General features: G+C 40.8%; 1 protein-coding gene across 1 annotated transcript in view; it reads left to right on the top strand.

Annotated features, from left to right (window-relative positions):
• The window catches only part of EYA2 (EYA transcriptional coactivator and phosphatase 2), a gene marked incomplete at its 5' end in the record, with an annotated part of 97,586 nt that extends 89,859 nt beyond the window's left edge, over positions 1–7,727 (top strand). The window contains 5 exon segments of the mRNA XM_083802218.1: positions 2–162; positions 1,193–1,307; positions 1,913–2,034; positions 2,853–2,953; positions 6,526–7,727. Coding sequence (XP_083658344.1) covers positions 2–162; positions 1,193–1,307; positions 1,913–2,034; positions 2,853–2,953; positions 6,526–6,606 — 580 coding nt within the window. The 3' untranslated portion in view covers positions 6,607–7,727.
• Between the last annotated feature and the right edge of the window lie 3,025 nt (positions 7,728–10,752).

Below are 10,752 nucleotides of genomic sequence, written 5' to 3'. Positions count from 1 at the left end.
GCACGTATAACTTCTCTGCAGATGGCTTTCACAGTTCAACTGCCAGTGCAAATCTATGTCTGGGCTCAGGCGTTCACGGGGGAGTTGACTGGATGAGGAAATTAGCATTCCGCTACCGCCGGGTGAAAGAGATGTACAACACCTACAAAAACAATGTCGGGGGTGAGTATTTACTGCCAGGCAGCAAGCATGCATTTCATCATCTCAAATACTTCTGACCCTGCTAGAAGCATGCTGTAGAGGAGGTGTAGAGAGCACTGTGATAAGAATATTTTACACTGAGCTGAGCAAGTGTTTCAGCAGTCATTCTTAAATGAGGATTCAGTGTGAGATTTTTAGGAGATATGCTACAATACTTGGTTTAACAGTTGGAGAAGGACTGAAGTCCGAGCATGGGCTTTATTTTATCATTACTCTGGCCAGAGAACAACCTCAAATTTTCCAAAATGTCTACTAAGCAAGCAAACAGTTCAAAACTAAATAGGCTTTTTTTTTTTTTTCCCCACAGAAGAACACAGGGCTGATTTCTATCTGAAAACATAACTACTTGCTTTTAACTCCCCTAAAGCAATACCACCAGATATCAGGATGCCCTGGGATCTTTCATCTCAGCTGGTTTCAGGCAGTTCTTCCAGTAGGTTGCTCTGATTCTCTTTTAGAACTTCAATGACAGGTCTGTGACAAGAAAGAAGTAAAACTAAGAATTGGTAAAACACAGACTTTTTATTGTTGTTGTTTTGTTGGAGGAATACCCTCCCACATTTACTAGAAATGGTGCATGGCTTTTTCAGGAGGAAAAAAAAACAAAACCTTCCTGGCTCCAGCTGCCTCTCAGCTCAGGACATCAGCCCCTGTACTTTGTCCTCTTGCTCATTTCCCGTATGAGCTCTGTGTTAACTCCAAGATAATGCGGTCCTGCAGACTGCGGGTGACTGATACCGCTCCCTCAGAGAGGAAGGAAGCTGAGCTCTAGTAGCACAGGCGTGTGTTGCAGTCTGGGCTTATGGACCTCAGGGCAGAACCTTGCAGTGACGTGGCCTTGGGCAAAGGGGAGCAGCCTGCACCGGGGCCAAGAGAAGGGCACTAGGAGAGACAGGATTCAGAACACAGCCAGGAGGCCTTTGGCATACTACATGCAAAGCCACGCAGCTCTCTTTTTGTGCTTCTGCAAAGATGCTTTCCCTGCCTACAGGTTTAATAGGAGCTCCTAAGAGGGAAACCTGGCTGCAGTTAAGAGCAGAACTTGAAGCGCTGACTGATCTCTGGCTCACACATGCTCTGAAGGCGCTGAATTTGATACATTCCCGGTAAGAACAGCTTAAAGAATTGCCTACAGGCTTGATCCAGGATCTCCTTTGCTTCCCTTTTTTTCCCCCTCTAAACAAATTGAGACACATTTATAGGACTTTGCTGGCCAAACTTGTGGGAGGCCTGTCTGCACATGTTTGTCAGACTTGTTGGGGTTAGCTTGAGATGATGAACTGAGCAAAAGAAAAACCAGCCCTTATTTCTTGCCTTTCCATGACTGCCTCATCTGCAGTACACTTTTCCTGTGCACAGATTTATGAGAGAAGGAAAGGGCCCTTCTATCCCTGAACATGTTCACTCAAAGAACGAAAGCACGGCCATTACCTAGATAGTGTTTAAATTCCTCCAAAATAGATCCTGGCATGCGTGCAGTAAGGCTGCATCACTGCTGCTGATTTATATTTTTTTTCATTCTATTAAATTGCTAAAGAGACAATACCAGTACTAAGATTACCTGCCTCTAGCTGCATAATCCCTCTAGCTCCATAATTCCCCTTGGCTGGGGAACTTCAAATCACAAGAAAGGTTTGCTTCCTGCCATCTTTCAGTTTAGAGTAAAAGAGAGAAACATGTATTGCCATTTCTACTAACTTTTGTTTTCTAGGCCTAACTGTGTGAATGTGTTGGTCACCACAACTCAGCTTATACCAGCTCTTGCAAAAGTTCTTCTCTATGGCCTGGGCACTGTCTTCCCCATTGAAAACATTTACAGTGCAACAAAAACAGGTAAGAGCAAAGTAACTTAGGCCTCACCAAAGATAGATTGGATTTTTGTCCCTAAGTCAGGCACATCCACCCAACCTGATTGCAACAAGCAACGTGTGAACTTTCATTCTAGCTCCATGTTTACACATCTGTGATTTGCATCCTGACTGCCCACACTTAAGCTAGTACAGACTACAAAAAATTAAGTCTTCCCAAGCATCTCTGTGGGGGAATAAGTCTGAAAAATATCCACCCTGTGGAGCATCTACAGCATGTCGGGTCTTCAACTGCACCCAGCTAGAAGGAAGGCAGTCTGGCTGGACCTGTTACAGAAACACTTTTGGATCACTGTTTGGATCCTGTTGCTCTTGCTGGAGTCAAGTGTGCTGAATGAGTTTTATGAAGCTGTGAGAGTAATAAATATTGATAGGGTTGGCTTGGAGGTTTTTTTGCTTTGTTTTCTGTCCCTTTTGGTATAAGTGTTTGAACTTTTGAGGTTTGCTTTTTTATGAACAAACAGAAGAGGGCTCTCAAAACTGAAAATGATGAGCATCGTATCATTCTACCAATGGCCAGTCTAAGCAGTTCATCAGAGTCACAAAGCTTACAGAAAACTTGCAGCACTTAGAAGTCTTCAGCTGATAAAGAAAGTGCTAGTAGCTTTCGTGACACGGAAAGAATCCATCTCAGATGAAGATTAAGTTGGGTTCTAATTTCTAAAGAAAATGAGGAATGCAGCAAGTTCAATTAGGTTCCAACTTCAGTTCCAGTACCTGAATGTCAGCCCTACTTGCTGTATGTGTACAGATAAAATATGCATCTTCTCTTCTGTTTCTCAGGGAAAGAAAGCTGTTTTGAAAGAATAATGCAAAGGTTTGGAAGGAAAGCCGTGTACATTGTAATAGGAGATGGTGTTGAAGAGGAACAGGGAGCAAAAAAGGTACAGTTTGTGGATGCCATCCTGGATTCTTCCACATTTTCATTTCAATGGCTCTTTCTTTACGTAAGCATTTAATGAAGCTCCCTCCATTTGAAACAGTTCAGAATTGGTCTAATTTCTTAATATGCAAAGTGCTTAGCAACCATGTGAGCAATTTCATACTGTAAATTCTCCCTCCACCTTGGCAGTTAGTGAAATTTTTCAGGTAGTTGCTCTGTCATGTGTTCCAGGAATCATTCTTGCTTAATAAAGATGGCTTTAAACACAAGAAAAGGAAAACTCCAGTGTGTGATCTCAGATGAGCAAGCAGGGTGAATTTCTGATCTATAGCTGTTTTGTTGTTGTTGTTATTTTTGTTTTGTGAAGTCCAAATTCTTGGAATTAGTTTTGAATGGTCTATTAGAACATGTATGTATGCACACCTCTATTTATGACTCAGTGAGGTCATAGGGCATAACATCATTACAGTAACTACCAAAAGGACTAGTACTGAGCTGCTGCCTATATTAATGATTTATTGATCAATGTGATTAATTTCACAAGCCAAATGAAATTGGGAAGGTATACTGAATTTGGAGTAGAACAAAAACTCTGACAGCAGTATGGTCAGGAATGATAAGCCCACAGTTTGTAACATTTCATGTTTGATGAATGTATTTGGCCCACTGGCATAGGTAGACATAGAAATAATTAAATGGACTAACCCTTGCATCCAATTGAGTTCTACAGACATTTGAAACAGGAATTGAAGTTTCAGGGACCAGTTGAAGCTTCTTTGTTTTCAGTAGTCTGTAAGAGGAGAGAAGCTGGGGGGAGGTCGGAGGAAGTACAAGCAAAATTTAAGAAGACCAAAGCCCATGTTCTGGTTACAATGATTTACGAGGAAAAAATGTGATTTAAAGTTACAGCAGGGAGTACTTTCTGCCATGCATAAATAATGTCAGCGTATCAGAGAAACACAAGAGTGGTAGCAAGATATGGAGAGGAACAACTGAAGACAGAAAGTAGTCACATATATCAACTAAATTGTACGACATGAGAATTGAAGTGCCACAGTTTTCATTTCCTATTTTATTTTGCCTTGCTAATAAAACAACAAATCCTACCCCTTTGAAAACTGCTCAAATTTGCAGAGGGTCCTCTAGTTCATGAAGGGTTAAGGCATCCTCAGAGATGAGTCCAGAATGCATGACTGGGAATGAAGTGATAATAGCCTGCTGCTTTTGACAGCCCAGTGCCATACTTCAAAGGTAGTGGGTCAGTGAACATGACTGCATCAAAGGCCACCAGGCTCCCTGGCAGTATGAAGATGTGGGAAGGTTCAGCGGGCTCATATAGGCAGGATTTCAAGAGTCCTCTTGCTTGTGTTTCCTGGCCTAAGCAGCTCTCCCATTAGCAGAGCACATTCTTTGCTGGGCTGTCACCTCCTTTGATTGATGACAATCATTAGTCAAGGCTTCTACACACCTGAGCTCTATACAAAAAAAAAAAAACTGGGGAGAGAGGGCAGGCAAAGAGCCTTTCACTGTTTTGCCGACAGCACTGATAATATCTCCTTTTTTTAGTGGGTCATTTTTCTTCACCTGTCTGATGAGTGATAAATCTGTAAATGCTGAGCAGCAGGAGAGGCTGGGAGGCCAAGTTTTCTTCCCTTTAAAGAAGGAAAAGTAGATAATTTAATGGGAGGGGTTTAATAATAACCAGGGGAAGGGAAGGGAGAAGGAAGTAACTCTTCCCCTTAAAGTGAAATTGCAGAGCAATGGATTCCAGTCACTTCAGAGGTCTGTGTTTGCTTGCTGTCTCTACACACACTGATGAATAGCTTGAAGGAAGCATTTGTTTACTGATAGGCAACATACCAGAGGGAAACTTGAGTTGTATTTAAACATTAGATGAGTGTCAATAGACACTCTGTAAAATAAACACCTGGAAACACTGGAGTTTTTTTTTTTTATACAGGTAGGTAGACTTGGAAAAGGATCTTCTCCCTTCATCAGCATCATCTCTTTTTTAAGGCTTTGTTTACGCTACTTATTCAGAAACAGTATGTTTACAGTGATAAATTCAGAAATTATTCTCACACTAGAAAGGGAATAAACTTTGTCAATTAATGCTTTGTTAGTGCATAATTCCTACTGACTGTACAGAAACCTGTATTTTGAGAGGAAGCTAAGAAAACCACAATCTTACCATAAAATCTAAGTGCAAGTACAAGCTGTGTATCTTTGATCTAAAGTAAAATTGTTTGAATTGTTTTGGATAAGAAACAAATGCAGCTCAAACCACAGGCTGACCAGAACATACCTAGAAGAGTTGATTTTAACATTTAAAAGCAAGTTCTAATTATTTTGATATTTTCACATAAAAAGTGGCCACAGCAATTGCAGCTACTGCTAATCTTTACGGAGCTATGTTGTTAGCACTGGACTTTGATAGTACCATTTATACCTTACCAGATTACAGTTTCCATCTCAGGTCCCTTGTTTAATTGAATCTCCCTTGTTTCACAGCACTTACAAAAAGCTGGAACCTTGTCCTCTTTCAGAGATGTTTTGTTTTCCTACAGTACATTCACAATTCTCAGCAGATGATCTCGATATCATAAAGAAGCTAATAGTAGGTCACAGATAGCTGACTTGTCCAGATGCTAGGATATGAAGTGGCATGACTGGTTAGAACTTGGACATTTGTATACATGACCTCAGATTTATCACAATATGAATTGAAGAACAGGGAGGCAGGAGAAGTACATATGATAGTGTCTCAAAAATGAGAATTGGGAGACTTTGTTGAGGACAGATTGTCATATAAACCTATAGCACCTTTCTCTGGGGCAGCAGTGTTACACTAAATGAACAATTGATCTGACCAATGATATCAGTTCCTACCTTTCCAGGAAATGCAGCATGACCTATTGTTCCAGTTAATTTGGAAAGGGAGTTAATTGTTAGAAAGCATTTTGTCTCTGTATGGTATTACACTTTTGTAAGTTTAAATAACTTCATTTTGTGATAAATATATTGTTTATTTGACTAAGTAAGTAAGCCAGTGATGCACTGGCTTTCACTTGCAGCAAACAGAATAACTTTGAACCTTGTGTTACAGGATAGGATTACAATGCTTTCTGGAGAGTTTGATTCCTCTACAGCTTGTTACTATAGGCAAACATCACTAAGTGGCAAGAAAATTGTTTCTAAGAGTACTGAAATTCTAGAAACTTCCTTAATTAATCCCCCCCAAAAAATAGGAGGGTAAAGTTTAGTGGCTAGTACATACAGAAAGTCTGCCCACATCCTCCATCATCCCTTAAGCAGGACACTCACAAATTATGGCAGATCTTTCCTTCCTCTCTGCACAGGAGAAATGCATCAGCAAATAGAAACTCCCTTCTCCCTTCCTTTCTCTCTAAGATGAGCCTCCTTGCCTGTGACACCATGACAACCCAGTGGCCCGAGTATAAAGCTCTGTTCCTGAGGGTGCAAATTAAGAAATTTATTTTCATCTCAGTATTAACCAACAACAACAACCAAAACAAAACAAAACAAAAAAACCCTCTTTTGGTTTCACTCTAGCACAACATGCCATTCTGGAGAATCTCTTGTCATGCTGACCTGGAAGCTCTTCGGCACGCCTTGGAACTTGAATATTTGTAGCAGACCCCAACATCTTAGCACTGTGAGGGCTTCACTCAAACTATTACATCGGTTCCGCCTATTCCTCAGCATTTTCTTATTAAACAAAAAAATCCCACAGCAACTGCAGTTTTTCTTTTTTTGAAGGAGAACCCTTTCAGTGGAAGCCTCTAAGAACTTGCAGCCAAAGAACATTGTATCAAGTCCCTCTTCCTTTGAACAGAGGAAAAGCCTTCAGATAACTCTGAGGAATCCTGCAGTTACACGCTTAAGCCGGATGCACAGAGCTGTAACTGCCTGTTTGCCATCAACAACAAACACTAGAAGTCTTGGGTCTACTTGTCAGTTTTCTTTTAAAAGGGGAAGAGGACATAGTAAAGAGTCTGTGAGCATGCTCTGTGCGTAGTACATCATATCACATGGGACCTTCTGAAAATAAGAGTGAAACTGTTGATTTTTTGTTTGTATTTTTTAATTTATGAACTAATCTCATTACTCTGGTATTAAGCTCTGTACCTGTGTTTTTAATCTGGCTTTTTGGGGTGGGGTGGGTGTGGGTGGGGAGAGTCCTGCTATTCTAAATTAAGAGTTCATTTCTCCAGGACAGTCGCTGGGGAAAATCATGTTGTGTACAGTAACAATAAGGACACATGGGACTGTTGGTAAGAACTATAGCTGTGTTTTTAAATCTTACATGGATGGTATGTGGACTGTGCATGTGTCTACACGGTGCCTTATGCTGCCATCTTGGTTTGGGGGGTTGGGGGTGGGGAAAAAGTACCTTGTGATGAGTGAAAGGCATTAAATAAAAAAATGTTTACATTTTGGGGGACTAGATTACCTGCCTTTTCTCTCCAGCCGCTCTTGGACCTAGGAGTATATGTAGAATACATACTCCTCCTTTCAAGGTGGGGTTGGATTAGGAGGACTCTGAACACAGCCCCTCAGAGGCAAAACGCAGTCTGTAGCCAACTATTCTGTCTGTTGGTGCAAAGTGAAGACAGTCAGTGGCTGTGTCCACTGGAAGAGAACACGGATGGTCAGCAAATCCAACTTTTCTTGCAGAGGAAGATACAGGGCAAGCAAATATTGCAGCTGTGCATATTTATTTTTATGTAAATAAATGCATCTACAAGTAAGCTTCAGCTTTAGGATTTCTGCTGAACTGGCAGTTAATTCTTGCTGTCAAATATTGCAGTTCTCTGGGTTTGGATGAATCTCTGATTCACTTTCAAAACTGCTCTTTCTTGCTTGCACCAAATAACCTCACAAGGATCACAGCCTCACTGGAACAAGGTGTTAGAGCGATGCATTAAGTAATATAATCCCCTTATCTATCATGTGTGAAACAAGATCAAACAGGCAAGCATTGCACAAATTACAAGCGTTACACAAGTGCTACATAAGTGCTACACAAGCCTGAGTGACACTCCTGATGTTAAAATAGTTTTACCACAAGAAACGGACTCATCGCTAGATTTGAGAGGGGATTTTCTACAGGACTCAAACAGAGAACCCTATCTAAGTCTTGGGCTCTAAATGTTGCAGCCATGCAGCAGTTTTAAAATATGTTAGCCATACTTATCAACAGCAGGCATGAACGAAACCATCCTGTGAGTACATGCTTTGGAGGCATTTGCAAAGAGCTGGTCTCTGGGCTGAGTACAACAGAAAACAAAATGTGATTTTTCTAGCAGAGGCATTGCTTGTCCCAGGGTCTCTTGAGAGGCAACTGGTAGAATTTTTCCCTCAAGGTTTTCCAGCTGTGTATGAGTGTCACAGGTAGGAAGTTTTATCACAAGTCAAAGAAATCAAACTGGAGAACTGAGAGATACTTGCAAGATAAGCACATCTATGAATAAAACTTGTGAAAGAGGAACAAATGCCAGGGATAGCAGACTCCTAAGAAAGCAAAACTTCAGCTTTTAACACCCTGTCAATCAGCTAATTGCTCTTGCTTGATACTCCAAATCTAACACCTGCCTTATTTGAGTCAAGAGTGATTCCCACCCAGCCCGCAAGGCTTCTTAGAAGATTTTGCTTTCTGAGTGTATTCAAAGATTCTCAAACTCTGTTGTTTCTGCCTCCAAAGTTCTTGGCAGCATTTTGTTCTCTGTTAGTGCCTGCTGGTGCTCCACTTACTATATTACTGTTTCTCCATATATCCTCCCAGCTAATGATTTTTACTTACCCACAGATAACAGAGCTGATGAGGGTGATGTACACCGGCTTTAGGAACACTTGTTTGTCAGACTTGGCACAGTGTTTCCTTCTAGTCACAGTAGCAGGTATTCATCTCTCACTAGAGCCAGACCATGAAGATTTACTGTTCCAGGGAATCGGATGGCTGGAAGAAGGTATCTGTAACAGCTTTTTATTTGTGAACATACATCAGGCCTGGGAACACGTGCATGCCCCATACATACAGGGGCTTTGCTCAGCCTTTTCACCTGTGTTTCAATGTATCTGTAACATCTTGTTACTCGTGAACACAAACACAGGGCTTACTATTTTCAACTGTTTCAGTGCATTTGCACAGAGTTACAGCATAAAATCTTTTCTCAGTCACATCATTAACCAGGTCAGAGTACAGCTATGATGTGACAACATTCTCAAATAAGTAGCAGTATAGCTGAATCCAAGGTGAACAAACCAAACCAATCATGTTAGTACCATTATTAAAAAGATGGCCGATACCAAATTCTGCCAAAAAATGGCAGAACAATACACAAAGTGGCAGTATGTTAGTACACTTCTGAACCTCTAATTCAAACTTGTTGGAACCTAAGTAGAAAAGGGGGTGTGAAACACATATCTGGTGAGATAACACTGGTTGGAGTCTTGAATAGGACTGTAGGTATGAGGGTGCAGTAGCTGCTGTCACAGCTCCTCTCCAACACTGACCAAAATACTTTTCCAAACAAGGAAAAAAAAAAAAAAAAAACCTCTAAACTGGCATGTCATATTCATCACATCCTCTGCACTATCATTCCCTCATAGTTAAATAGATGACATATGAATACAATGCTGCAGAAGAAAACAGCTTTTTTAAGCTACCAATTACTGATTGCTAATATTCCCATAATGTCATAATCAGACCCTTTGTATGCCATAATCTCAACTGGTTTCCTAACCTTTTATAAAGGAAGCAGAGTCTCACTTGGGAGCCGGAGTGAAGATTTCCTTTCTGGTGTGATCCTCTGGTACCACTTGGCTCCCAGACACGTGTATTTGATGTCTGAAAAACCTGGGACTTAAAATGCCAATACTAGAAGGACTAACAACCTACACCTCAAACCATGTCGTGAACCCCTAAAAACCCCTGAATTCCTGTTCTGCTGTAGCAAAGCAAAAGAGCTACATCAGACCCTTTGCCAGAAGGATGAAAGAAAAATCAAGCCATTTTCTCAGAGACAGCAGGCATTGCAAAATAGAGCAAAGCTAAGGGTTACGTGGGAGTATATAAGCCTTCCACTCTAAGCACCCACATGGGGCAGTATCACCAAAATAGCTGGTAACTTCCTGCTGATCAGAGCAGCAGCCTTGTGATGAATTACCACAGCCACCTACACTGCCTCCATTTCAGTCTGTTCCTATCAGCACAATGAACAAGTGCTAAAAATAAAAACAAAACAAAAAAAACCCACACCAGTAATGGTAAAGCACCTTCCCACCTTCCTGTTGATTTGGTAGAGTTATGATCAAGGAGAGAAAAGAAACTCTCATTTTTCCTCAGGAGCAGCTGCAGGTTTTGTGGTTCCAACACCGCCTCCCCAACCCCCAACGTGGCCAGACCAATCTATTATAAAAGACAAAATAATTTAATTGCAAAGACATGCACTGGAAACCATTTTTAAAATATTTTACAGCATTTTAAACGTATTTTCTACACTATTACAGCCTCACAGCATGTTTACTGTTTGCATTTTCAATAATTTCCCAAAGCAATGAACGAAAAACTTGCATAATTTGGGTTGCCTATTTTGGCCAGAAACTTCTCAGATATGGGAGAAAACTCTGACCAAGTTTATCATTGAATTATTCTATTATGAAATTAAGGGCAGTAATTCACCTGTTACATACTTCTTACAAAGGATGGAGTTTCAAACTACAATAAGTATGTATCTAATCTATTGCTGTAAGAGCAACACAAGTGCTGATGGTCTG

The sequence above is a fragment of the Anser anser genome (assembly GCF_964211835.1).
Source record: "Anser anser genome assembly, chromosome: 16".
Lineage (NCBI taxonomy): Eukaryota > Metazoa > Chordata > Aves > Anseriformes > Anatidae > Anser > Anser anser.
Note: the sequence above shows the minus strand (reverse complement) of the source record. Positions and strands in the feature narration are given on the sequence as shown.